The 25323-nt window shown below is 59.2% G+C and overlaps 2 protein-coding genes across 2 annotated transcripts; both read left to right on the top strand.

Moving 5' to 3' along the window:
• Nucleotides 1-4743: 4743 nt before the first annotated feature.
• FA2H (fatty acid 2-hydroxylase) lies at nucleotides 4744-16340 on the top strand. The gene is made up of 7 exons (XM_075715716.1): nucleotides 4744-5007; nucleotides 11009-11104; nucleotides 12860-13002; nucleotides 13113-13219; nucleotides 14505-14677; nucleotides 15156-15408; nucleotides 16241-16340. Exons 1-7 carry the CDS (start codon nucleotides 4744-4746, stop codon nucleotides 16318-16320), a joined length of 1116 nt encoding a protein of 371 aa, XP_075571831.1. The 3' UTR covers nucleotides 16321-16340.
• Nucleotides 16341-18074: 1734 nt separating this feature from the next.
• Nucleotides 18075-23666, top strand: MLKL (mixed lineage kinase domain like pseudokinase). Its single transcript, XM_075715554.1, has 11 exons — nucleotides 18075-18100; nucleotides 18790-19359; nucleotides 19552-19665; nucleotides 19769-19943; nucleotides 20052-20149; nucleotides 20281-20416; nucleotides 20943-21027; nucleotides 21462-21610; nucleotides 21811-21860; nucleotides 22323-22463; nucleotides 23614-23666. The coding sequence occupies exons 2-11, from the start codon at nucleotides 18903-18905 to the stop codon at nucleotides 23664-23666; spliced, it is 1458 nt and encodes a 485-aa protein (XP_075571669.1). The 5' UTR covers nucleotides 18075-18100; nucleotides 18790-18902.
• Nucleotides 23667-25323: the final 1657 nt, after the last annotated feature.

Raw genomic sequence — 25323 nt, 5'->3', positions numbered from 1 at the left:
ACAGCCCTCTCCCTGCACCCCAAAGCTTGGGTCCCGCTCCAGACACCTGTGCCCAGTGGCAGCAGAGTCCTGCAGTAGCTGGGGGGCTCACCAGCTGCTGCTGGGACCCCCAACCCTGGCTCTCGCAGCGGCCACATTCATCTAGGGACGATGTGATGGCGCATGGCCCTGCGATGCCACACCAGCCTGGCAACTGCCCGTGTGTCACGATGCACCTCTTGCGAAAACGAAGCCGGGCGGTGTCTGAGCTGCCGGCAAACCAAACCCCACGTCCTGCAGTTTGGGGAGGCCCCGGGCAGCGCCTGCACCCCAAGCAAGCAGGCAGGCGCGCTTGGGTCCTGCCTGGCGCCGCGGCGGGTGCTCCAGCGGGTGCCGCGCTGGCCCTTGGGTGAGGTTGCTCTCAGCCAGGAGCCGCAGGGAGAAGGCTCCCGCCCTCCGCCTTCCTACGTGACAGCCATTCAGCTCGGAAGCATTTTCATTTCCATGCTTGAGTGCGTGTGTAGGTTGGAAGGGAAAGGAGACTTGTTATTTAAAGGTGACAGACCGACAGATCGTGGTATTTATGTGTGTTATTACAGTTCATTACAGTTTATCTCCATAGTATGTGAATACCTCCGAGGTGGAGGGCGGCTGGTGCTTCAGAGGAAGGCGGAAAAACACTTACAGTGGCTGTTTGTGCAACCCTGCACAGGTAGGTGGAATTTCTTCCCGGACGCTGCAGGCATTTGTCTCACACCCTGCAGCGTGTGTGGTGGTTGCTTTGGGAGTGGTCTTGCTCAATGCAGAAGTGACTTGCAAGGAAACAGGAATGGCTTATTCTCACCTGCCTGGAGCCCAGCGAGAAGAGAAGCGCATTGCCTTTGCCGTGCTCAGCAGCCCCTGTCTGGAATAAATGATCGGAAATGGGGCGTACTGCTGCACTGGTGACCCATGCCAGCCCCTTCATCTGCTCTGCCCCGCAACTGCTTGTCCTCTTACCCACCTGCTCTTTAGAGTAACTTGGTAAAGTGCAAAAAGATCCCAAATCCAGCCAGATCTCGCTCTCAGTTTCAGGCGTTAGAGAAAGCAGCAGCAGGATGGGGAGAGGAGGCAGGCACTGCTCGGGAAGCGGGTCCCGGCACAGAGCGTGCCAGCGCGCACTGAGCCAGCTCTGGGAACTGTGCTGTGCTCAGACCAGGCAAATCAAATAGAGTACCCACCTGAAGGACAGCGCCCTAGACCTTGGCCAGTCTTGCATGCTGGGGAGGGGGGTGACCCCTTCATGGTTTCTGCTGGTGCAAGAGCTGGGGGCAGGGAATTAAACTGGCCGCTCAGCATGAGGCAGGAGTGAGCTCTTCGCAGGCTGCGTGGGAAGGGTGTGAAACTGTTTCCCTCGGGCCATCACCGGTGCCACAGGTTTGCCAGGGCTCCAGGAGCGACCGGGCACTTCCAGGGAGGGAAGCTCCATCCCAGACCACCACCGATGCTGCTGCTGGCCGGAGCACCCTGCCCACGCATCCCCAGCCAGCAGCACTCTGCGGAGGTGCTGCTGCACCTCCCGCCTGCTCTTGCACCCTTCCCTGCACATTGCTGCTGGCCATTGCAGAGGAGGATGCCAAGCGCGGGGGCCTTTGGGCTGACTCCGAGCAGCTGCTTTGGCAAGACTTGCTTCAGCTGCCCGCTGAGCGCATCCCCAGGGCTGTTAGCAGTGCGTCCGCGCTGGCTTTCCCAAGGATGGCTGGGAGAGAAAGCTCCGACGACGGCCCATGCTGTGCACTCGAGGCCACCGTCAGTTTTTTAAACCCTTTTTGTATTCTGCAGAGCTAGCAGAGTGGGGTGTAACGAGTGTAGGGTGCCTTCCCCGTCCCTACTGAGGCTCTGCATACACAGAGAAGGAAGTTTAATCCCTGATGATCAGAGTTTGGCAGGGAAATGAGGAATGATGACCTCAGAGAAGGTGCCAAGGAAAACCTTTCCCCATGGATGCTGCTTCTCCCGGTGTCTGTATCAGCCCTGTCCTCCTCTGCGGCAACAGCCCCATTAACCCTGTGTCAGCCTGTTCCAGCACTGCAGGGCCTGATACTCCCCAAAGCCCAGTGGCGCATTCCTGCTGTCTCCCTTGCACCGGCCCCAGCGTCTGTCCGTCTGTCTGGTGGGTAAACCAGTTCAGGAACTGATGAGCCAAAACCATTTGGCTGCTCTCGTTTCGGCCAGGCTGATCATCAGCCGTCTCCACTCTGCGATGCTGCTCGCCCCAGGGGCCAGCACAGGGACAGGAATGGGGATGGGTGGCCATTGGCAAAGCCCTCTGCAGCTGATTTGGGGCTGTTACGGTGGTGTCTGCTGTACAACTTGGTCCCAGCACCATTCTGCTCCCGCTGCCACCAGTGCTTGGTGCATCCCTGCTCCCTCATCTCCATCCTCACTGCAGAGCTGGGGGTCAGCTCATCCACTCTGGGGACATCCCTGTCCCTCATGGGGGGACAGGGGTGGGGACAGAGCCCCCACCATAGAGCCTGGGAGCCATCAGCACCCTGTAATGAGGGCAGGTGGGGTGTCAGCTCACAACAGGTTTGCTGATGTCCCCGAGCCCTGCTGCGGTGGAGCTGGGGACAGCAAACCCCATGTGCTCGGGAGAGGACGGTAGCAGAGACGCACTGGTACACCCAGCAGCTTTGCACCCTGTGCTATGCCGGGGATCCTGGGGCTGGCAAAGGCTGGACCCCTCCCCGCCCTGAGCTGGGACCATGAACAAGCCGCCAGTGTAGCCCTTTGCAGCAAGGGGAACCCAAGGGACCTGGACACCCCGAAACCAGGGCACGCGGTGCAACCCCGTGGCGCCTAGCCTGCCCTCCCTTGTCCTCCTTGCCTGCGAGCACTGGTTGGGGCGTGCGTGGGAAGGGAAGGAAATGCCTTTCCCCAGTTTCACCAGCCCCTGCGGCTGCGGGGAGAGGCTGGGACAGACTGGGAAGCGCTGGGGGCCGCTGCTCCAGCACCGCCGCAGCCACGGGATGCCGTGGCAGGGCTGGGCCATGAAAGACGTCCTGGACCCACGCCACCGGCAGGACCAGCCGAGGTGGCAGGGAGGCAGCCCAGCCAGTGGGGGTGGCATGGTGGGATCATGGCCGGGGATCCCCTCTGCCTCCCCTAGCACCCAACGATGGGCTGGTGGCCATCGCACCTGCCCTGGGCATGCTTGGGGGCTGGGGTGCCCACCTGGTTTGGGATGTGGGTGCAGCAGCCCCTGGCTGAGCACCCCGGCTCGCCTGGATCTGCCTCCAGCCCCACCTCACCCCCACACTCCCCTGAAAAACCTTAATCCCCACCTGGGAGCCACCCTGCCGTGCCAGAGGGCTGCGCCGGGGCTGAGCTCCCACACCAGGACAGGGGCCACCCCCGGCTGTGGAGGGTGTCGGGAAAGCCCCCGAGGACAGTGGGGCATCCCACTCCCTCTCTTCTCCTTTGGGGTCTCCCAGCAGCCTCTTGGGGCTCCTTCACCCTCTGGCCCTCCCACCCAGCCCCCAAAGGATGTCTTTGACCACCACCCCAAAAAGTGCTCTGTGAGACCCCTCTGCACCCGTCTGCAGACGCACCAAGGATTGCACCGCAGCAGCCCCAGCTGGGGACGTGCACCTCCAAACCCTGCTGCTCCCATTGGGGTGGAAAATTAATCCATCCCCCCTGAAAAAAGGGACATTTTCCCCGGAGCTGGTGGCAGGGCGATGCCAGGAGCTGGGCGGGGAGGTGCAGCCAAGGCCGGCCGCCACGGCTGGTTTGGCACCCGTCTTGATTAAAGGCCTCATTTAATGCCTGGCTGGCTGTGCCTGCCGGCACCCTGCAGCGCCCAAAAGCCGGAGGGCTGGGGCAGGGCCGGGGGGGCTCCCCATTCCTGAGCTGGTGAACCCCACCTTAATCACAGGCTGCAGCCTGGCATGGCCGGTGACACCAAAATTTGCCGGCATGTGGCAGGCCCCTGTGCTCAAGGGTGTCACCCCAAAGCACACCCCCTCCCCTCAATCCCGGCAGCTGCTTGGAGGGAAGGCTTTCAAAAAAATGGGGAGAAAAGCTCCTTTCTTGTCGTTCTTTGTGATTTATTTGTCCGCGATTCTCTGGGAGGTTTGGGGCTGCTCCGGCCCGGCCCCCCCCCGGCTGCAGCGCCGCCCGCCCAGGCTAATTGCATGTGTGAAATTTAATTAAGTATTGAAATAAACCTGCAAACAGCCGCGGGGGGCATAGTAACGCCAGGGCGGGGCGGCCCCTGGAGGGACCCCCGGAGGGACCCCTGCTCTCCTGCGGGGGTTCTGAGCAGGGGCTGGGGTTCCCTCTGCCTTGGCCACCGCAGAGCTGGGGGGGGGGCACCCGGGGAAGGGTGATACCCCCGCGGGTGCCCCCATCCCTCCCCCTCCCCCCGCATGCCCCCGCACCCCCATCCCTCCCCCAAGGGTGTCCGCACTCCGGTTCCCCGCCGGGGTGCCCCAGTGCCCCCCGCCACCCCACGCGGGGTCGCCCGGCCCCCCCCCGCTCCCCCCGCGGGCACCCGCCCCCGCCCCGCCCCGCGGGCGCCCCGCGCCCCCCGCTCCCCCCGCCCCGAGCGGGCACCTGCGGCGGGGCGTGGCCTCCGCGCCCCAGCCCCGCCCCCGCCGGCGCGGTCCAATGGGCTGCGCGGGGGCGCGGCGGGCGTGGCCGGGCGGCAGATGCCTGTGTGCGGGCGGGCAGGTGCCGGCAGAGCGCGGCGGGACGGGCAGCGGGCGGGCAGCGGGGGCCATGGCGGCGCCGCCGCGCTCCTTCAGCGCCGCCGAGGTGCGGGCGCGCTGCGCGCAGGGCGCCTGCCTGGTCCGCTGCCGCCGCCGCGTCTACGACCTGAGCGGCTTCGTGCGGCTGCACCCGGGCGGCGAGCAGCTGCTGCGGCGGCGGGCCGGCACCGACGTGAGCGCCGCGCTGGACGGGCCGCCCCACCGGCACTCCGCCAACGCCCGCCGCTGGCTGGAGCAGTACTACGTGGGAGAGATGGAGCCCGGCGAGGAGCAGGTACCGCCGGCCGCTCCGGGCCGCCCCGCCTCCGGGCTGGACGGGCTCCGGGATGTACGGAGTCTGTAGGGTGCCCCAGGTCCGGGCTGTGCGGGATCTGAGCAGTGCGGGGTCTGTAGAGCGCCCCAAGTCCAGGGTGCGCAGGGTCCAAGCTGTACAAGGTCTATAGGGCACGCTGGGTCCGCGCTGTGCGCGGCCTGAGCCACACAGGGTCTATAGGGCGCGCCGGGTCCGTGCTGTGCAGGGTCCAAGCCGTGCATGGAGTCTTTGGGGTGCATGTAGCATACAGGGTCTATAGGGCACCCAGGTCCAGGTCTGAGCTGTGTGGGATGTGGTGCGTGTTGGGTCTGAGCTGCACGGGATGCTTGGGGTCCAGGCTGTGGAGGGTCTGGGGTTGTCCGGGGCATGAGGGGTGTAGGGGGCAGGGGATGTCTGAGGCTCCTGGGGTCCTACGTGAATGGTGCCTGGGGTGTCTGGGGCATGAGGGGTGTAGGGGGCAGGGGATGTCTGAGGCTCCTGGGGTCCTACGTGAATGGTGCCTGAGGTGTATGGCGTGAGAGGTCCCGGGTGCGTGGGGCACGCTGGCTCCAGGGAGGTCGGTAGGGCTGTCAGCATCTATGGGGCTGGGGTCTGTGGGGCCTGAGGTGCAGAGGATCCTGAGGCGCACAGGGTGCAGGCTCCTCAGGGCCTGAGACGGACCGTGTCCCAGGTGCACAGAGCCTGGTATCTATGGGGTCCCGCCCGATGGTCACATCCCACCCTGGCCATGATGGGGGGCAGGGCTCACGGGTGACCCCGGCGTGCCAGCACGGGGTGGAGATGTTTGGGTCTCCGAAGGGGTGTGAGAGATGGGGATATGCAGCTCAGTGTTGGTTTTAGCAGGGCCAGGTGGCACAAGGTGGGCGATGGGACAGGGCACCCTTCTTGGCCGTGTGGCACAGGGTGGGCAATGGGACAGGGCACCACCCTTCCTGGCACTGCCAGCGCTCAGCCAGGGACCAGGGTGCTGGGCGCTGGGGCTTGCCAGCAATGAGTGGCCGCTGCTGGGGAGAGGAGCTCAGCCGTTTCCCTAAATGTCCAGGCACGGGGCATGGGTGGCCATGACTCAGCGCCATCCCCACCACGCCAGCCCCGCACTCAGCCGCTGCCCAGGCGGAAGGGAAAACACCCCAGGGAAGCGCCACCACCGGCTGAACTTCCAGGAGGCAGCGTGGCACCGGGCGCTGCCGCCCGGATTACCGGCCCTCGCCGGCACAGGATGCTGGAGCAGTGGCCCCAGCTCAGCCCCCTTTGCCAGCCCAGTGGACACTTTCCCCTCAAGGTCGGTGACCGGTCGGTCCTTCAAGGCTGGTTGTTTGCACTCTCTGGTTGTCCTCCCCGCGGCACAGCCTTGGCCCCGATCGGCAGCAGCGCCACAGATGGGGCTTTGTTCGGCCTCGGTGCAACGCCTGCTCTTTCCCTGGATCCCAGCGATGGCACCTCCTCTGTTGGGACACTTGTTGCTGCCGCCTCCTCGCAGGCATGACAAGCCTGACGGGTTGGGGCGAAGGAAGGTACCAGACAAACGAGTTCTCGCACCGCAGCCTGTGCTGAGGGGAATTGCCACCGTCCCAATGCAAATACACGGCGTGATAACGCTGGGGCACAGGGAGATCAGACACTACCTGGCACTAGATAAACCATCCCGTGTTGTAACATGGAGGGGAGGGGAAAACTTTCTGCTGCATGGTGAGGCTGGCCATGCTGCGGCCAGCGTGCACCTGATGTGTGAGCTGCTCTGTGGGACTCGCCGCCCCCACAAAAATCCCCTTTGGAGGGAGATGGGGGGAATTGATGCCCTCGGTAGCACTTGGGTTCTTGCTTTGGCTGCTTTCGGGCAGGCATACCTCAAGCAGCCCTTTGAAGGAGGCATTGCACGGCCCTGGTCCAGCTCCAGACCCCCGCAGCTTTGCTGGTGCCTCTCCTTGTCCATCAGAGGTCCCAGGGCTGCACCATCCCCGCGCCAAGAGACGCGGGAGCCTGCGGTCCCGCAGGCCTCCAGCATCCCCCCTGCTTACGCCCAGGGACTTTCGAGGGTTTTGGAAAAGTGGAAAAAAAAGTCTTAATGCAAGAGGGGTGAAGAAGAAGAGAGCCAGCCTTCATCCCGCTGGCACACCTCTCCGCACCCCTTTCTGCGGCTCTCGGGAGCTCGGCTCCATCCTTCGGCCACGGGTCACTCTTCTGCGTCACCCAGCCCCGTTTGGCTAAGGAAAAATTACCCCCAAACTTTTTATCTATGCAAACAGAACATATAGGGGAGATCAAAGTGAGAAGTGATAATTACCCAAACTAGACAGTGGATTTTAACAGCCTTGCTAGAGGGAAACTGGATCATCTAATTACCCCTCCAATTTAAGCAATGAGAGACTTTCATCACAGCCTCTTTGGGGTGCGTGATGTGACCGTGAGTCACAGTAAATCTCCCATCTCTCTCGGGGTTGGTGTCCTCCCCTTCCTCTTGCCTGCATCGCTGCATGTTGGGCTTTTCCTGGCTCTGTGTTCCAGCCTGAGCTCGCTTGGATGTACGCGCTCACGTGTTATTCGGAGGTGGTGTAACAAGAGGCGGCTATTTTTTATTATTATCATTAGAACAAGTTAAATTCAACCTCCTTTTAATAATCCTGCTGCACCCAGTGTTTAATGGGCTGAGATGCAGCCTCGTGGGGCTCTGCCAGCTGCTGCCCGGGGACCGTGATGCTGGTGGGATGGTGATGCTGGGAGCGTGCCACCATGGGTGGGGACCTCGCTTGGGCTCCCTGTGCCTCATGGAGTGTCCTCGTGCTACATGCCTGAGCCTGCATTACCAAAGCAGCTTGTTCTATGTGGATATCAGCAATTCAAGATGTTTAGGAGCTTGGTGAAGGTGCTGGAGGCTCTAGGGCGATGCAGAGGCATGGCAGGGCTTCTGCGGGCTTTGGCACACTGGGAAAACAGGCACAGGTGGAAAAAAATGGGTCCAGGCTGCTGGCGGAGCGGCTGTCTGCAGGCAGCATCTCCCCGCTTGGGCCACGGGGAGGTTTCCAACTCTTCTTCCTGCCTGTATCCCAGGCACATCGGACCCCATGCTGAACCGTCCCTCCTGTCTGTACCTGCTTCTATTGCAGCTGGATTTTTGTTTTGCTTTTAACACCCTGAGCCCAGATGTGAGGCAGCACCAGGGCAGCGTAGCTGGCACGGGACCGGCACCGAGCTCCTCATGGCCCTGCCTGACCCACCCAGGGCAGCGGGATGCTCGGAGGTGGATGCCAGGTTGCCCAGTCACTGCATCGTGCTGTGCCATGGGTGTCTGGCCCCACTGCCTCCCAGCAGGAGAGCCAGCACCTCGCCAGTGCTGCCGCTTACCGGGGCAGCAGCGCTTTGTAGGCGTTAACTTTCCCTTCATTACATCAGGCCTCTTGCGCATCTTTCCTGGCAGGACCTGTTTGCCTGGGGATGACTCGGATGCATCAGCATCACCCACGGGTGACAGGCAGAGCCGGGTGCTCACAAAGACCCCTTCAGCCTCCTTCGAACCCACCTTTTATTTTGAGGAGGAGGATGGGCAGAACCCCAGCACTGGTCTGAATGCTGGTGGGGCTTCGTCCCTGAGGGGCCCCTGTGTGGTCAGAGCAGGCAGGAGCATGCTGCCGCTCCGGGGAGCGAGCCAGGGCACGCAGGCATGGCTTGCACCCTGGTTGTGCAATGGCTACCGGTCCTTTTGGTGCCAGCCCCAGGGTGAAGAAGAGGAGAGCCTTCCTTCTGCTCCCCAGCTGAGGAGGAGGAGGTGACTCAGGCAAGGCTGGGCGCTGGAAGGGAGCTGCCATAGCACACAGGGCTATGGCATCTCACTGGTGGCACCAGTCCTTCCCAGTCCAGGTGCTGCCGGCAAGGTGGGATCCGAGCCCCGTGTCCACCTCCCTGACCTGGAAGACGGGGAAGCCTCCGGCCACAGCGTGGTGCTCGGGCATCTGTGGGCAGGGGAGTTGGAGGTGTGTGGACATTTCAGAAAGGGGAGGAGAGGTGCTGGGGTGTTGCATCAGCCCGGCTTTCTTAAGCATCCTTCCTGCTGCCGGTGAGGTTGTGGTGCAAGCAATTGAGGTGGAAAGCATGGGCTTATTTCTCAGGGGATGGAGAAGCTGTCTCTCTCTCTCTTAAAGCTAAATTTTCTTCCAAAGCACCTGCGGGGAGGAGGCAAAACCATAATTTGACCACCCTCAGGCATCCCACCTCCCCTGGGGTTTCAGGACGTCTGGCTGAAAGACAGAGTGTGCAAAGCTGAAAATAGCAGTGGGGACCCTTACAGAGTGAGGGGTGGTGGTCCACAGCATTAGCTCACGCTGGCACTCTGCCTGCAGTAAAACTGATGCCTGCTCAAGTCCAGTCCGGCTGGAAATATCCCCTGCCCTGCTCGCTCCCCTGGGGTGAGGGGCTGCCTCGGGGTTGGGTAGCACAGCCCCTGTACCAGTGGGATGAGTCTTGAAATCCGGCTAGCCCGGGAAAGGGGGTAGGAGCTCAGCCAGCAAGGAGTGCCCGCTGTTGGGAAACAGCACCCAGGCCCTGCCTCGGCATCACCAACGCAGCACAGAGTAAAGTCCTGTCTGCCCCGGCAAGGTGACCCCAGTCCTCCTTGCATCCCAGCTCCTCCTGCGGCTGCCGGGGGTGGTTATTCCCAACAGGGATGTAGTGCCCTTGCAGTGCCCGAGGGAATCGCATCCCTCTCAGGGCAGCAGAGAGAGCATCCATCGAGGAGCCCCACTTGTGCCACGGCTGCCAGGGGAAAACGCTTCCTTGCTGCAAGCGGCACAGCTGGAAACCCCAGCGGGCATTGCTGTGCTGGGGCTGCTGGTCGCGCCGTACCCTGCTGCCGGGTTAATGGGTAACTCAAGGTGACAAAGCGGGAGAAAAGGCATGTTTGGCACGTCCTGCCCGGGGAGCCGGCAGGCTGCCGGCGCTGCTGCCGGGGGGCATGGCTGGCTCAGGGCTTGCACAGGCACAACGCAGCCTCACCAAGACCCCGCTGGCAGCAGGGCCGGCGCCGGAGCTGGCAGGGCCATGGGAAGGAGGCCGGTGCTGGCAACCACCGATGTGTTTGCTTCCAAGCATCAGACAAGGCAGGTTTCTCCTGTTTCTCAGCCACCCCTGGCAGCAGGACCACAGCCTGGGCTTCATCCTGCCGCTGCCGCACCAGTGCATCCCCTGGGCCTCAGCATGCCCTTTCTAGCCAAAACCAAACTCCCACTCCATCTTGCAATCTTGCATAGCCTGTGGCGAAGGTGTCTGGCCCAGTGCCGCCCTGCAAAGGGCACTTTGTCTTTTTCCGCAGGATGAGCTCCCTCCCGTTGCATTTTTTCCCCTATGCCCAGAGCCAGGGTGGTGGCACCAGCCATGCCACGCTCCCTGGCTCTGGCAGCCCAACTTCATTGGGGACCAAAACACTGAACTGGGGTTTTGCTGGAGAGCAGTGGGGTGGGGAGAAGGGAGCCCAGCAGCGGCATTGCGAGCACTAACCTGGCGATGCCCCTCACTTTGCTGGCAGCGGGGCTGGCTCAGGTTGGTGCTTGCCAGGCTGCTGACCTGCAGGAAGGTGAGCTGCACTATGGCACTACCTGTTTGCAAGAGGAAATGCTGGCCAAGGGCCCGGAAGCCTCCGCTTCGCAACGCCCAAGCACCGGCACCCAGTGCCCTCCTGGCAGCACAGTGGGGTGGTCCGAAAAGCGGGCTTGGGCGGAGGTTTCCAAAAAGACCCGAGCACGCAATACTCAGTGCATGGTTCAAAGGGCAGCACAGCTCACCAGCAGCCGCATCCCTCAGGAACCTGCTCTGCAGGAACTGACTGACTTAAATTCATCAGATTTTTTCCCTTATTTATTTAGCAGGCAGGCACGAGCGAGCTCTGCCTGTGCCCCTGGGTGGCATGGCCACCACCGTCCCCAACTGCATCTGCTGCTGGTGTTTCACCACAGGGTTTTCCTTCTCTTTTCAGAGCCACCCTGAGCCAGTGGATGAGAATGTGGTGGATGCTGCAGCCCAGACCCCCACGCGGATGGATCCCCGCTGTAAAACGGTGGATGTGGAGAAGGTAAAAGCTGGGGGTTTCTTTGGCACAGTGTTTGCCAGAGGGCTCCCAGGGGAGCCTAGGTCTCCTCTTCCCTGCTGGAGCATGGCTTTCTGCTGACCCCTGGGATGGGAGGGATGTCGGGAGGGAGCCAATCTGGCTGCTCCTGCCCTTTCTCCCAGCGCAGACGACATCGCTTACGCTTTATTGCCCAGGTGTGGCCACACTGGGAGGCTCCCGCTGTGGTGGCGTGGGCAGAGATGGCTTTCTCTGACAGCAGCTGTGCCCTTCGAGCAGGACATGCTGCCAAGCCACACCTTGCTTGCTTGCTTTATTTTTTTTTCTTGCTTTATTTATTTTTTTCATTTTTTCCTCTTGACTAAGCACCTATAATAAGCACTAAGGGATCCCCTGGCCCAGGCAGAGCAATCCCCGTGCACACTGGGTGCTCTCTGCTCTGCCAGCTCCTCTCCAAGCATGTCATGGGAGCTGGGGTTCATCCCCAAGGTGCCTTTGGATGACCCTGCAGTTCATGGCACCACCTGGCTGCTATGCCTTGCACAGCCCTGGCTCATCAGTGAGCGTGCTTTTATCTTGCAAAAGGATTTTTTTTTTGAGCAGGAGAACACCTTTCACCCACCCCTCTTAATATTTTGCTAATGACCAACTTTAAAAGCGAATCTGCCATCCCAAAGTGACTTTTTTGCTCTAACTTTGCCCCTACCTCCCTGACGGAAGGTGTCTCTATCCCCATCCACGCACCTGCTGCGGGCTGGGGTTGTTTCCCCTCCTGGGCGGTCATGTCCCCCTGCCTGGAGCAGAGTCCCAAAAATGCCCGTGGCCACCTCGGCTCCTTGCCCTGAAACACCCCAAGCTGAGCCGCCCCCCTGACACCGCTGCCAAATGACTGCCAGCACAGCCCCAGGCGTTGGGTTGCCGCGCTGGCGCCGCGCAGCACAGGACTGCTGATGGAAAGCTGCCAGGCCCAGGCCTTGGCTGGGCAAGCGCGGTTTCTGTCCCAGGGCAGGGGTGGGACCGAGAAACCACTTTATCTGGCTGGGCCAGCAGAAGACGCGTCTGGGGATGCTGAGCGGCATCAGAGGTGGTGCTGCCAGTTGGGTGTCTCTATTTCTGTCCCATGCAGACATGTGTGCCCGCACAGGTCCCTTCTAGCTCTTGCAGCCATCTGAATGCAGCCATGTGCTGGAGCAGCGACTGGTGTTTGTGTTCCCATCCTGTATCCTTGCTCCCCGTCCCTTTCTGCTTTGCTCCCTGCTGCTGGAGTGCTCAAACAGCTGCGGCCCCCTGATGCATCCTCTCCCCAAAGAGAAAAGCCCTTGGCCAGGGCAATGCTGTGGGGACAGGCTCTGTGTCCTATTGGCAGCTTACTGGCATGGCTAGTGAGCGGGGCATATCGCTGCTCACTATCTAATCTTGGCAGCTCCTGAAGTGGGGGAAAATGATTATCAGGGCCTGATGCTGAGCCAGGTCCAGGTACAGCTGCCTTCACCTTGAACCGCCAGCAGGTACCTGGTGGCACGGGGGCAAGCTCACCCCGTGTTCTTGGGTAGATGTGGCTGATGTGTGCCTGGCTCTGCTTGTCTGCCCCACATTGGTGCTTGCAGGGAGCTCAAGGCTGCTTGGAGCAACAAGCAGCTGCTTGTGGGGCATGGGAAGGGGTTTGCAGCCCGAAATCCTGCAGCTGCAGTGCAGCTTTGTGCCTGGTACCAGGGCAGCGTGTGGGTCCCACGGGGGTACAACTGCTCTCTGCTCCCTCAGGACCTGGTGGACTGGCAGAAGCCCTTGCTGTGGCAGGTGGGCTACTTGGGGGAGAAGTACGATGAGTGGGTGCACCAGCCTGTGGATCGGCCCATCCGCCTCTTCCACTCGGATTTCCTCGAGCGCCTCTCCAAGACAGCGTGGTGAGCCCCTGGGGGTCTGCACCGTGCCCTGGCCGGTGCCTCCACAGAGAGGGTGGGACAGCTCGCCACCCTGCAGGATGCTCCCTCTGACATCTCCCTCTACCCCATAGGTATGTGGTGTTCATGGTGTGGGCCCCCGTGGTGCTCTATCTCAGCTGGGTCAGCTACACCTCCCTCGCCCAGGGCAACACCAGGCTCTTCTCCTCCTTCACCACAGGTATGAGCAGCAGCAAAGCCTTTGGGCTTGGCTCGCTGCCCCCTGCCCCGGGTCCAGGGGCAGGACAGCCATGGGCCCGGGGAAACCTCTGCATCCCTCCTTCTGTGCATGCTCACCACAAGCCGCATGCAAGGGCAGCGGATGAGCCCGTGTCCCCACAGCCACCGGCATGTCCCCTGCACGAAGCTGCCTCCACTGCTTTAAAGCCTGAGCTCGCCCACCTCCATGCCCTCCTCTCACCCACACAATTCGGTCCCTTGGGGAGATTGATGGAGGCAGGTAGCCTACTGGCCCAGGGTGCAGCCACTACCTCTTGCCTCCCTTCACTCCATCCCCGAAATCAAGCTCTGCCGGCACTGCGGTGTGTGCCACCCCCCACTGACGCCCACCCCGGGTCGTGGCTGGATGCTGGTGCAGCAGGCAAACAAACCCAGCTCTCAGTGCCGCCAGCGTCGTACAGTGCAGGGCTTGTTTGCCCGAAGCGCCTGCCCTTGAATCTCCCACTGTCTGCTCCCCCGGGAATAACAAGCGTGGCCGGGGCAGGCTGTCTTCTTTGTTGTGCTTGCTTTTTTTTTTTTTTCTTTTTCCCTCTGGGCTCCCTATTTTTTTTGCAAGGTGCCACCCAGTGCCAGCTGTGCCCGGCCATGTGGTGGAGCACCCACTGCACCGGCAACCCCCTTCGCTCCTTGCAGCGTTTGACACCTTGCTGCCAAGGGGTTTGGGTGGTTTGTTTTTTTTTTTTCCCCCAAAATGAACAGGTTTGGAGGGCATCTGAATTCTGCTGGTGAGGACGCAAGGCTGGCAGCCAGCCCTGAAAGGAGGAGGTGGCTGAAAAATGCTCTGCGGGGGAAACTGCCCAACAAACCTATTATTTTTCCCCAAAAATAAAAAATAAAACCAACGCCAGCAACACTGTGTAACTGTCGCAAGTGGTGCCTGCACAGATAAGGTCCCTCCTGCCTTGTTCTAGTGGGTGAAGCAGCTTTGGAAGGATGGAGCTGTCCCCAGGGTGTGCGTCCAAGCCCTGATTGGCATCTGGGATGCAGGGGCAGCGAGAAGCTGACTGTTTCCATAAAGAGTGTAAATTAATGGGAATCAAAGGCAAATGTGGTTTGGAGAGGTGCTTGGGAAGGTAGCTCTCTGGTGAACCTCGGGGCAGGAGGTGGACAAGAGGTGAGAGGGAGGGAGAGCCAAGCTTTACCTGGATGCTGATGGGAGGATGGCGATGGATAAGAGCATCCATGCATTGCCTGCGCTGCTGACCACTGCATGTCTCATTGTGTAGAGTACTCCATCCCCGTCCACAAATACTACTTCCCCTTCATCTTCCTCCTGGGGATGTTCCTGTGGTCCCTGCTAGAGTACCTCATCCATCGCTTTGTCTTCCACATGAAGCCACCCGCTAGTAACTACTATCTCATCACCCTGCATTTCTTGCTGCATGGGCAGCATCACAAGGTGAGTCGCAGCTTACACCTCTGCTGGCACCCGCCAGGCCGTGGGAACGGTGGCCTTTGCTCGGGCAGAGCCTGTTTGTGCGTGTTCGACGTGACTCGTGGCATCTTCGCCCCAAGCGGGGCCCTTACCTAATACTGGCAAGGGCTGCAAGATGGGCTGGGAGGAGCTGGAGTTAAACCTGCAAGCTCCAGTTGGGTGAGAGGAACACTAAAAAAGCCATGGGCTCCCTCTAGCTTCGCTGGAGAAAATGTCCCCTTGGAGCTCAGGGACCTGCCAGCCAAAGCCACTGGCTGCCTGGCCACCTTGGCGTGGGCGCGGAACTGCTGTCACCACTGGGTGCCTCTTTTGGGGAGGGTTTCTGGGGGCTGCTTTGGTGCTGGCTTTTCCCAAATGGGCGTCCCCAGTGCTTGGCAGGGATGCACTGGGGATGTGGGGTGAGCTAGGAGTTGCCTGTCCCACCATCCTTCTCCGCTTCCAGTCTCCCTTTGACAGCTCCCGCCTGGTCTTCCCTCCCGTGCCGGCCTCCCTGGTGATCGGCTTCTTCTACGGCGTCCTGCGGCTCCTGCTGCCTGAGGTGCTGGGGCTCTCTGTGTTCGTCGGGGGGCTCTGTGGCTACGTCATCTACGACATGATGCACTATTACCTCCACTATGGCTCACCGAAAAAAGGCACCTACCTGTACGGGCTGAAGGCTTATCATGTCAAGCACCACTTTGAACACCAAAAATCAGGTAGCGCTGCCTTTCCCACGCCTGCTGGTGGGGACAAGGGCTGTCGAAGCCCAGCCTGTCTGCGTGTGTGCAGCTGATGCTCTGAAATATTTGGCATTTGGGGTGGGGAAACCCAAGCACCGTGCCGCTGGGGAAGCAGCATACGAGGTGCTGCAAGCCCCATAGGGCACGTTTCTCAGCCCCCAGGTAGAGGATGTGGAGCAAGCACGGCGCAGGGGCAAAGGCAGCAGCCTGTCTCGCCGGCAGGCACCAATGCTGCCTGGGGATGCCGGGGCGGAGGCAGAGCCCCCGCGGCGTCGGGATGTGGGTGCCCATGCCCGTCCCCGCCCAGGGCAGGATCTTCTTCTGCTGGCAGGCGTTGGTGGACGCAGGGTGAGGCCCTGGGCTTCCCCGGGTCCGCCCCACACCTTCCCCAGGCCGGCACTTGCTCAACCTGCTCTTTGCCCGGTTTCCTAGGAGAAAACGCCCTGTCCAGATAAGCTATCATCCACGGGGCTGGTGGCATGGCCCAGCCAGCTCCTTCTGCTCCCTCTGCTCTTCCTCCTCACCCTCCCTTTGCCTTTCCCTCCCCGAAATGCGGGTGCTCCTCCCTCGCCAGCCTCTCCGGAGGGACCCCTGGCCCCAGCATCACTGTCAGCTGTCGCCACCTTTGTACCCAGCCGGGTGACGTCCCATCCCGGCCACATGCCCTTCATGCTGGCTGCTCCCACCCCTGCCGGCCTCAGTGACAGTGGCACCGGCTTGGTTAACGTTGAGCAAGCTACACCCTCTCCCCGGTGGCATCTCGGTGATGGCAGTGCTGTGGGCTGAGCGCTCTCTCCCCTGCCCGCAGGTTTTGGCATCAGCACCCGCTTCTGGGATTACCCCTTCCGGACGCTCATCCCCGAGGAGACCTTTGAGAAAGAGGACTAACAGCCCCGGCGTGGCACGCAGCTGCCAGCTCCGTCCCTCCTGGGCTGGGGCTGGCATCTCTCCTCAGCCCTCGTCGAAGCCGTCTGGCCCCTGCCCCCTTCCCGGGGGCTGTGCCACAGCAGTGGCCCCACACCAGAGCATCCCTGTGGTCTGCTGTGGTCCAGCTGCGGCACTACAAAAGGGGACCGGGGAGGGGCAAGGATATGGGGAAGGAGGAGGAGGAGGTTGCAGGGCTCCCTGGGGGGCTCCTGCCCCTTCCTTGCCACCCTCCCGCTCCAGGCCACGGATGCGCGGGCAGGTCTGCTGCCTGAGAGATGAAGTGCCTGATGCTGCCCTCCTTCCTCCACCCCGGCACCTCACTGGAGCCTCCCCAGAGCCCCTGGCCCTCCATGGTGCCCCCTCCCCAGGGTGCTCAACACACTGCAGTCAACCCCATCAGCTAACCCGTGCTGAGGGGCTTCCATATCCCGGGTCCTTCTCCTGGCCCGATCCCAGCACAGGGTTTTCTTGGCCTGTGGCCCTTGGGGTGGGGATCCCACAGGTCTGGATTTTGCCTTTTTCTAACCAGTGCACCTGTATCTCTCTACCAGATTTATCAAGTTCATGTTTTTGTAGACATTGGCTACTTGAAACTCAAACTTCAATGAACAGAATTGCTATGAGATGCCTTTTTTTGCTGATCCTGTGATTTTTTTTTTTTTTTTCTCCTAATGTTTACTGCAGATATTTAAAGGTTTGGAATAAAGTATATGTAAAACTGTAGGCACTACAACTGTAAATAAACTGTATATTTTGAAAAATAAAGCCTTTTTAAAAGGGTCTGGCAAACATATCCCTCAGGGCTGCTACCATGTTCTCCCACCCTTGGTGCATCCTTTCCCAGGTGCTGATGGCCCTCAGTGCCGTGGTACCTTGCAGTCGCCTGTCTCAGTTCCACACGCTGATGAAGGCTGTGACGTTGACTGCGGGGGGGTGAGGGAGATGCTCCTTGCAGGGGGGAACTGCTGCAAACCTGTGTGACCCTGGACTCTCGGAAAGCGGAAGCTGGTTGAAGCCATGGCTCACTTCTCTGAAGTTGGGCAACAGCATCATGGGCTGCCCTGTGTTTCTCAAAATCAGCCTGGCCCTCTGACGAAGCCAGCCGCAAAGTTTCCTGCACTCCCGGCAGAGGTCAAGCACCATTTCCAGCACTTCCTTTGTTGCTGGAGAGTCCTGGGGCTGCAGGGATGGGGAGGGGAGCGGAAGTTTCCAAAGGACCAGCACCCCTTGTGTGGGAAGCTCAGTGGGGCACAGAGCTGATGCTGAGGGTGTGACAGTGCCCTGGGCAAGCTTTGCTGGAGCTGATGGTACAGCAGAAGGGGTTGGGGTGCTCAAAACAGCAGTGAGAGTCAATATGGGGGCACAGCCTCCCCCCATCCCCTACTTCCTGCAGGCAATTCCATCTTCTAGCCGGCAAAACCCAGCACAGGGGGATACAGCCCACCTGGTCCCTTCCTCCGCCACCCTGAATGGGGAGCCAGGGTGGCATGGGAAGCTGCGGTGGGTTGCACAATGCCCCTTCCGCTGCCCGCAGGAGCAGTGGCCGGGGAAAGCACCCTATAAATTCACACTCACCCTGCCGTGCCTCTTCAGTCTGCAGAGGCAGCTAAGGCGGAGGCAAGCCAAGCGGGGCCAGGTAAACCCAGCTGATTTCTCTTAGCAAGCAGACAAGATTCTTCCTTGGGGACCATGCTGGAGAGAGCCTGAAGAGGAAAGGAGAGTGGCTGCAGCTTGTTTCTGGGTGCGTTTCTGTCTTGTTTCCAGCTTGTAGAGCCCAGTACCTCTCTCAGTGCTGGCTGCATCAATGGCACGGGTGGCTGCTGCTAATTTCCCCACAACCGGGGCAGTTTTCTGTCCCTGCTGCCTGGATGTGGGCTGGGGAGCAGGGACTGTCCCTGTGGGGATGCTGAGCACATAGGAAGAGTTTGAGTTAAAATCTTAAGTGGGCAATACAGAGCTACGGGAGAAAATATGGAGAAGCTGGGGATGTTGGGGCTGTGAAGGCGTGAAGCTTTTATTAGATGAGTGATAACAGAGAGATACGTTGGCTAGAAATTAAAATGGATCTTTATGGTAAAAAATGTAGGCTCTGTGGGCAGGACTCCAGGGTGGCACAGGGCCGGTGCCGAGGAGCGCTGCCTGGGGGATGCTACTTGGATCGTTGCTGACCTTGCTTGTCTATGTGTAAGCTCTCTGGGTATGGCTAACACTAAATTAATTTACATAAATCAAGCCAAAACATCTCTTGCTAATGCAGAGCAAGATGAGCCAATACTGCTGCTACCAATGTCTCTGTTTGCAAGTGCCCACTCCAATCCGCACCAGCAGCCATGGTGCCAGGCAAAGCAGAGAAAGCAAAGCAGCCAGGGGAGATATAAGGGGCTATAGGAGACCTGAAGAGCGGTGTGCCATGTTAAGGTTGTTCCTTAGGGTGGAAGGCGTGGAAGAGCTGCATCTGGCTGATCTCTGAGTGGTGCCCGAGGCTCACCTCCACCAGACTCTGCCAGCCTGTGGCCCCTGTGGCCAAGCCCTTTGCTGCAAGCATGGACATCGTTGAGAGGGTCCTCTCCGTGGCCCAGGGCATCTATGCCCAATTTGAGCAGGTGAAGTGCTGTAAGCACCAGTGCCAGCGCCTTGTGGAGCGCATCCAGATCCTGCTGGAGCCCGTGAGGATCCTCAAGGCTCAGCCACCAAAGCACATCTCCCACCATGAAGAGGAACTGTTGAAGAAGCTGCTCCAGGCACTGGGGGAAGCCCAGAAACTGGTGATGAAATATAGCCAGACCAGCTGGATCCAGAAGTTCCTGAGAGCCCGCAGTGCCGGTGAGGAGTTCGTCTGGGTGAATGAGAGCCTGGAGGACATTGCCCAGGGGCTCTCACTCCTGCTGCAGGCAGAGCAGAAGCAGGCTTTCCTGGAGGCTTTCCAGGCAAAGACCTGTCGCAGGCAGGATGCTGAGGACCTGAGGGACGACAGGGCTTTCTTGGACCAGGTGATCGCAAGTAAGTGTGCATTTAGCAAACCCTCTTTCCCTGAGACTGGAAGTTGGCACCTCTCCCTGACTGCTGCCCAGCTTTGGCTTGATGGCCATGGCCAAGGAGAGCCAAAGGGACATTTAAACCACGAGAAAAACTAACCGCATCAGTCCTGCATGTTCATCCAGCGGCCCCACCTCTGCACATTTCTCTCCCCAGGTACAGAGGAGCCTGAAAATGCAGCCAGGGAGATCTACATTGACAGACAATGTATGGAGAGCAAGGTAGAGTGGATGCAAAGCGAGCTGAACAAAATCGTGCATGTGATGGAGTGTAAGTCAGCGCTGCACCTCTAGGTACCCTGTGCACTGTGTCCTTTCACCCTGAGCCCTACCTAACGTGTCCCTCGTTCCCTCCTGGCGCATGGTGGGAGCAGGCTTGAAGAAGGTCAATGTTGGTAAAAGAGAGGACATCACTGAGATCGAGCGGGACCACCTCATCTTCTACAGACACCTGCAGGACACCGAGAGCTATGACCTCTACGAGGGCGAGTACCTCAAATATCCCGTTGCTATCAAAACCTTCAAGAGGCCACTGACCACCGACCCGGTGTGAGTTGTCCTGGGTGGGAGCGACACGGGGCAGCCAGGAGGGGAGGGTGGCACAGTGCCATATCATGCCTTCTTCCAGGGATCTCACCATGCTGTCCCTTTCTGCAGGAAGGTGAGAGACATCTTTGAGAAGGAGATTCAGACCCTGAAGAAATTTGAGTCTCCAAACATCCTGCGCATGTACGGGATCTGCATTGAGGAGAAAGGTAGGAGGTGTTGCATTAATGTCACCCTTTCCCTCCCCTCTGTCCCCGATGCTAGCTGCTGACAGATGGTTTGTCGTTGTCCCCTCCCAAGGGGTGGCAAAAGGTGGGATGCTCAAGGGTTTGCCTTGCAGATGGGAGCCCCTGCTTCTCCATCATCATGGAGTACTGTAAGCACGGGACACTGCGGGATGTGCTGACCAAGCAACGGCATCTCTCCTGGGAGGTCCGCATTCGGATGGCCCTGGGAGCCGCCAGAGGCCTTTACAGGTGAGCTGCTGTCTAAATCGGTGAGTAAGTCCACCTGACGGTCCACAAGCCGTGCTCAGCTTCCTGGTATCCCTCAGTAAGCAGTGGTATCCTGTTAGACACTCTTTCCACCACCACGGGAAGCCTCCCATCAGAGGATGGTGAAGAGGTAGGCAGTGGGTTTGGATGCAATAGCACTCATCTCCCCGGGTCACGAGCCCCTGCAAGGGGCCCCACAAAGGCCCCTCCTTCAGGCTTCAAGCCTGCAAAGGATGGAAGGGAGAAAACCCCTTCCCTGCATCTGTAGGGCAGCTTCAGGAGCACCCTACAGCACAGCCGGTCCTGCTCATCTGCAAGGCTCATTATTTTGACCACTGTGGCTCTTTTAGCAGCTGCTAAATGGCAGGATTAGTCCGCCAAGACAGGCAGAGAACTGCTGGCTTCTCTGGGTGCATGTCAGTCCATCCCCTATGTGGCAGGAGGGAGCCCCAAGGTGGGGATGGGTCCATCGCCAGCATGGTTTGACATTGATTCTGTCTGTCTGCAGGCTGCATCAGACAGAGAAGAAGTCCCGACTCCATGGCTGCATCTGCAGTAGCAAGTTCCTGGTGGCCGGGGATTACTGTGTGAAGGTAAGGAGTTCACCATACTTGGAGAAGTTTTTGGGAGTTTTGCATGTTTTTGTGGATGTCTTCCTCCACCAGCACCAAAGGGAGTTATGATGGTCCAGAATAACGCCTGGGGTAGAGTCATCTCCCCGCCACCTTAGACGCTTAACAGCTCAGTGCATCATTACCTCTCTTTTATCATCAGCAAAGTGAGTGTTTCTGAGCCATCCACCCTGGCATGAGCTGAAGCTAGGGCAACTCACCTGCCTCCACCTATGGTTTTTGCTTGCAGAAAGAGCTATGTGCTGGGCAGCACATGTGGCTGCATGCCAGCCTTTGCTGCCCAAGGTGTCTCACCCTGTTTTCTCCACCTTGGGGCAGTCCTCAGCCATACCACAGCTTTCTGCAGACTGCGTTTCTACCACTTCTGCCTCTCACTCTCTCATTCTTTCAATCAGCTGTCGGGATTTGAGCTGTGTGAAACAGAGTCATCCATCAAGAGGAAAGCCAAGAAGAACTGGAAACAAGTCTTTATGTTGGCTTATGTTGCCCCTGAGAACCTGAAAGACATCAACTGCCCCTACAAGAGGCCCTGTGAAATATACAGGTGTGTCTGTCCCTCCCAGGAAAGATGCCTGTAAGCAGGCAGATGTCTGGCAGAGTAGCTGTTGAGCTATGGAAGAAGGCCAGGTTTCATTGGACACATAAGCAGCCATTTGTGGTTGGCATAGCCTGACAGTCCCCTCTATTAGGAAGGAGTAGAACGTGGTAGGATCAATGCTGACACTCTTGCTTGTCTCATTCCAGCTTCGGGATCGTGCTGTGGGAGATTGCGACCTCCAAAATCCCATTTGAAGGTGAGACAGAAGTATCTCATCCCCCATGTAAAAGCCACACAGCCTGGTGTGGCTGCTGGCTGGTGTTGGATGCTCCCTGCTCCTTTCCAGAGCATCCTACATCATGCGGGTCCCAGTGGCAGTGCCTGCTGTGCTTGGCTCTGCACAACAGCTTCATGGCTTTTCATGGGACTCCAATACAGTAAAACATTTCTGTAACATGCTTAAACCACAAGCATGCAAGTAGTTCTTGTCTCAATTTGATGTTCCTGTGCACTGAAGCATTAACACATCTCCTTGCTCCACTGGAGCCCAATGGTGTCATGCCAGATATGGGGAGGTTCATTGCAGACACAGTTTGGGTGGCTTCTGTGCTGGCTGCTCCGTGCTATAGGCTGCAGGAAGGCTTTTGGCATGGCTTTGCACCCTCCTGTGGCAGCAGAGCTCTGTCCTGACACTCCTGTTTGCACACGTGTTGTCTAGGCTGCACTTCCCAGGAGATCATGGAGAAAATCTGCAACCACCATTACCGGGACCCTGTTGGGGAAGATTGTCCTGCAGACCTGCGGGAAGTCATTGACCAGTGCCGGGCCTTTGACCCTTCCCAACGCCCTTCTGCCGAGGGTAGGCGTCTGACACCGTTCCACCGGCCCTTTGTATCACTCAATCAGCTGCTTCAGGGATCAGTTTGTCCCTTATTTTCCATAAGAATTTGTCTTGCTTTGTGTTTCAGGATCACTCCTTGACCTACCTTCTTATGCTAACAAGTCCCCTAATACTAGACCTCTCTTCCTCCTGTAGTGTGATGATTCATACAGTTAACATTTATCCATGCCTTGACAATAATCACCAGAGTGTTCATTTGGCATGACATAGAGTAAGCTTTTTCTCTCAGACAAGTGCCAAACCAGGAGCAGAGCTGTGTGGGTTAATCCCCACTCAGGTCCTGCAGATCCTCTAAGCTGGAGGAGCAGCCACAACATGGTGCAGGAACATTTCCTGCCTTGGGCTTTGAGCAATAATAATGCAATAAATTGCAATCTTGGGAATTGCTCCGCGGCAGGGAAGATTTCACTGTCCTTGAAGTTGGTCTGGGTCTGAGCAGATAAATAATTGGTCTCCATTGGAAGATTTAACAGAAACAGCAGGAAAAGATAGAGGAACCTTTCTGGTGGGCTTGAAGGCACAGAGATTGTACCCTTCTCTCAGTTCATCTCTCCAAGGGTAGATAGCTTCCTTCAAACTCATCCACACCATCCTATGGAGACAGTTTCCATACAAGAGACATGGAGACTGTGCTTAAGAAACCACCCAGCTCCCACTGTGTGCCATGCTCTCTGTGCCTCTGTCTCCCAACAGCAGCTCCCCCAGCCAGACCCTGCTGCAGGGAATCACCCCAGCTGAACTGAAAACACCAAAAAAAAATAATCAGAGACATTGGCAAAGCCACACTGAGGATACAGCATGTCTTTATTACTCTAATCCAATGCCCAGCCATGCCTGCGTGGTACTGAGCTGAAAGGATATCTTTTCACAGCTGTTTCCACCAGGCATCTCTCTGTATACATGGCTGCTTCTCTTTGGGCTGTACTCACCTGTGTCTGCTTGGGGCTGTCTCCCGCGAATGGCTGTCCAGTCGCGCTGGCCTGAGGAGAGAGGGACTTCATGTCCCAGTTGTTATCAGTGAGGAAAGCTATCTTCTCACCAGGAGGGAAAAAAAAAAAGCCTACAACAGCTATTCTGTTTTGATTAATGCTATCCTTGTGTTTTGCAGAGATTGTGGACTTGCTGGCTGACCTGGAGAAAAGCAGAAACCAAGGAAGTTAACTGTGGAAAGCAGGGTCGGGTGATCAAAAGCACCCAGATGCCTCGGAAAGCAAGCCAAGGGAAAGCAGCAGGCCCCCCTCCTGCAGGCCAAAGCGTGCCGCTCGCCCCTCTTCCCCGCCTTCGCAGAGACTGACCGTGCAATACACTTGTATTTGTTTCTGTATGCCGAGACTGTCGTGTCACCTCTCCAAGGGGCCGTGCCCGCGTTCGCTTCAGAGGCGGCTGGCGGGTGAGGGCACTCGGCCACAGGCTGTGGCCTCGGGAAGCCCCCCCACCAGGGGACACAAGGGGAGGCCGGCAGAAACCCCGGCGGCTGGGGGACCTGGGGCAGCTGACACAGCCAGCTTCTCCTCAGCCCCGCCGCTGCCTGCGGGGCCTGGCTCCCTCAGGGCGCGGCGGGCCCCGCCACCATGGCAATGCCCCGCCCCCCTCGACCCCTGTTTGAATCCGCTCGAGCTCCCGCTCATTTCGCGGCAGCGGCGGCTCCCCCAATGGAAACGCGCTTCCCAGCACTTGCCCCGCCCCCTAACGGCCGTCTGACGTCTCGCCGCCCAATCAACCGGCCGCTCCCTACGGCCCTCTGACCAATCAGAGTAGGCTCTGCCTCGTCTCCTCCGCCCCCTTCACCTTGCGTTCCCCCGGATAGACGGACGGAGCGGCTGGCCAATGAGAAGGCGGATCTAGCTCCGGCTCGCCCAATAGAAGCGGGCGCAGAGGTCGTGGTTGACCAGTAGGGTGGCGGGGGTGGGGCGGCGCGGAGCTCGAGCGGGGCGGTTGGGCCCGCCGGCGGTGAGTGAGGGGCGGCGGGGACGGTTCCCCCGGCCCGGCGTCCCCCGAGCACCGCGGGCGCGGTTGGGCCTCCGGGGCCGGCTGTTGGCGAGGGGTGCGGGGTTCTGCTGCGGCCTGGCCTCTTGGGGGCCGGGCGGCGGGAGGCCTGGGTGATGGCGGGCTCCGGCCTGAAGGGCTGCGAGGCGCCCGCGGGGAGGTCGGGGATGGCGTCCCGAGTGCCTGCGGCGCCGTCGGAGGAGAAATCTCCCCGCTCCTGCGCCGTTTATGTGACTGGTTCTTAGATAAAATAAGCGAGCCCTGTAAAAAGCCAGAAATAAACCCGTGCTTGCGGAGCGTGCGCTTACTTTTGGGTGGAGTTTGGGGTATTTTTTTGTTGAACTTTGTTAAAGCCGGTGCAGCATAATAACTCCTGTAGGTGTAGAGCGGGGCCTGGGTTTGCCTGAGCAGCGCTGAGTGCTGCGCGGTGAGGAGGCCCTCCGCAAGGGGAAGCTTGTGCTTCAGCGTTCGGCTTTCTGGTTAGTGCTGTAGAGGCTTCTGTGAAGGTGCCTGCTGCGCTGCTTCTCAAACTCTGACCTGTGACAGCACTCTGGTTTTTCTCATCTGGGCCCAAGAAGCTTGTTTATGGAGACCTTCCATCTGCGGGCTCCTCCAGTGACTGCCAGGTGGGCAGCTGGCTGTCTCGAGGAAGTACTGGCCGTTGCCCCTTTCAGAAAGGGTCCAAGATCTAATGGTGAAAATGCCGCTATTAATGTCTTTTTCTGAAATTAAGAAAGATGTAGGTTTAGTTAACCCACAATGGTGACTGTATTTTTAAGTTAATTTATGGTGAAAATAAAGGATCTGCTTTATGCTTATAGGTGGCAGTTTT

This window comes from Pelecanus crispus, chromosome 8, assembly GCF_030463565.1.
Source record: "Pelecanus crispus isolate bPelCri1 chromosome 8, bPelCri1.pri, whole genome shotgun sequence".
Taxonomy (NCBI): Eukaryota; Metazoa; Chordata; class Aves; order Pelecaniformes; family Pelecanidae; genus Pelecanus; species Pelecanus crispus.
The sequence above is the reverse complement of the archived record's forward strand: the minus strand, read 5'-3'. Positions and strand labels throughout refer to the sequence as shown.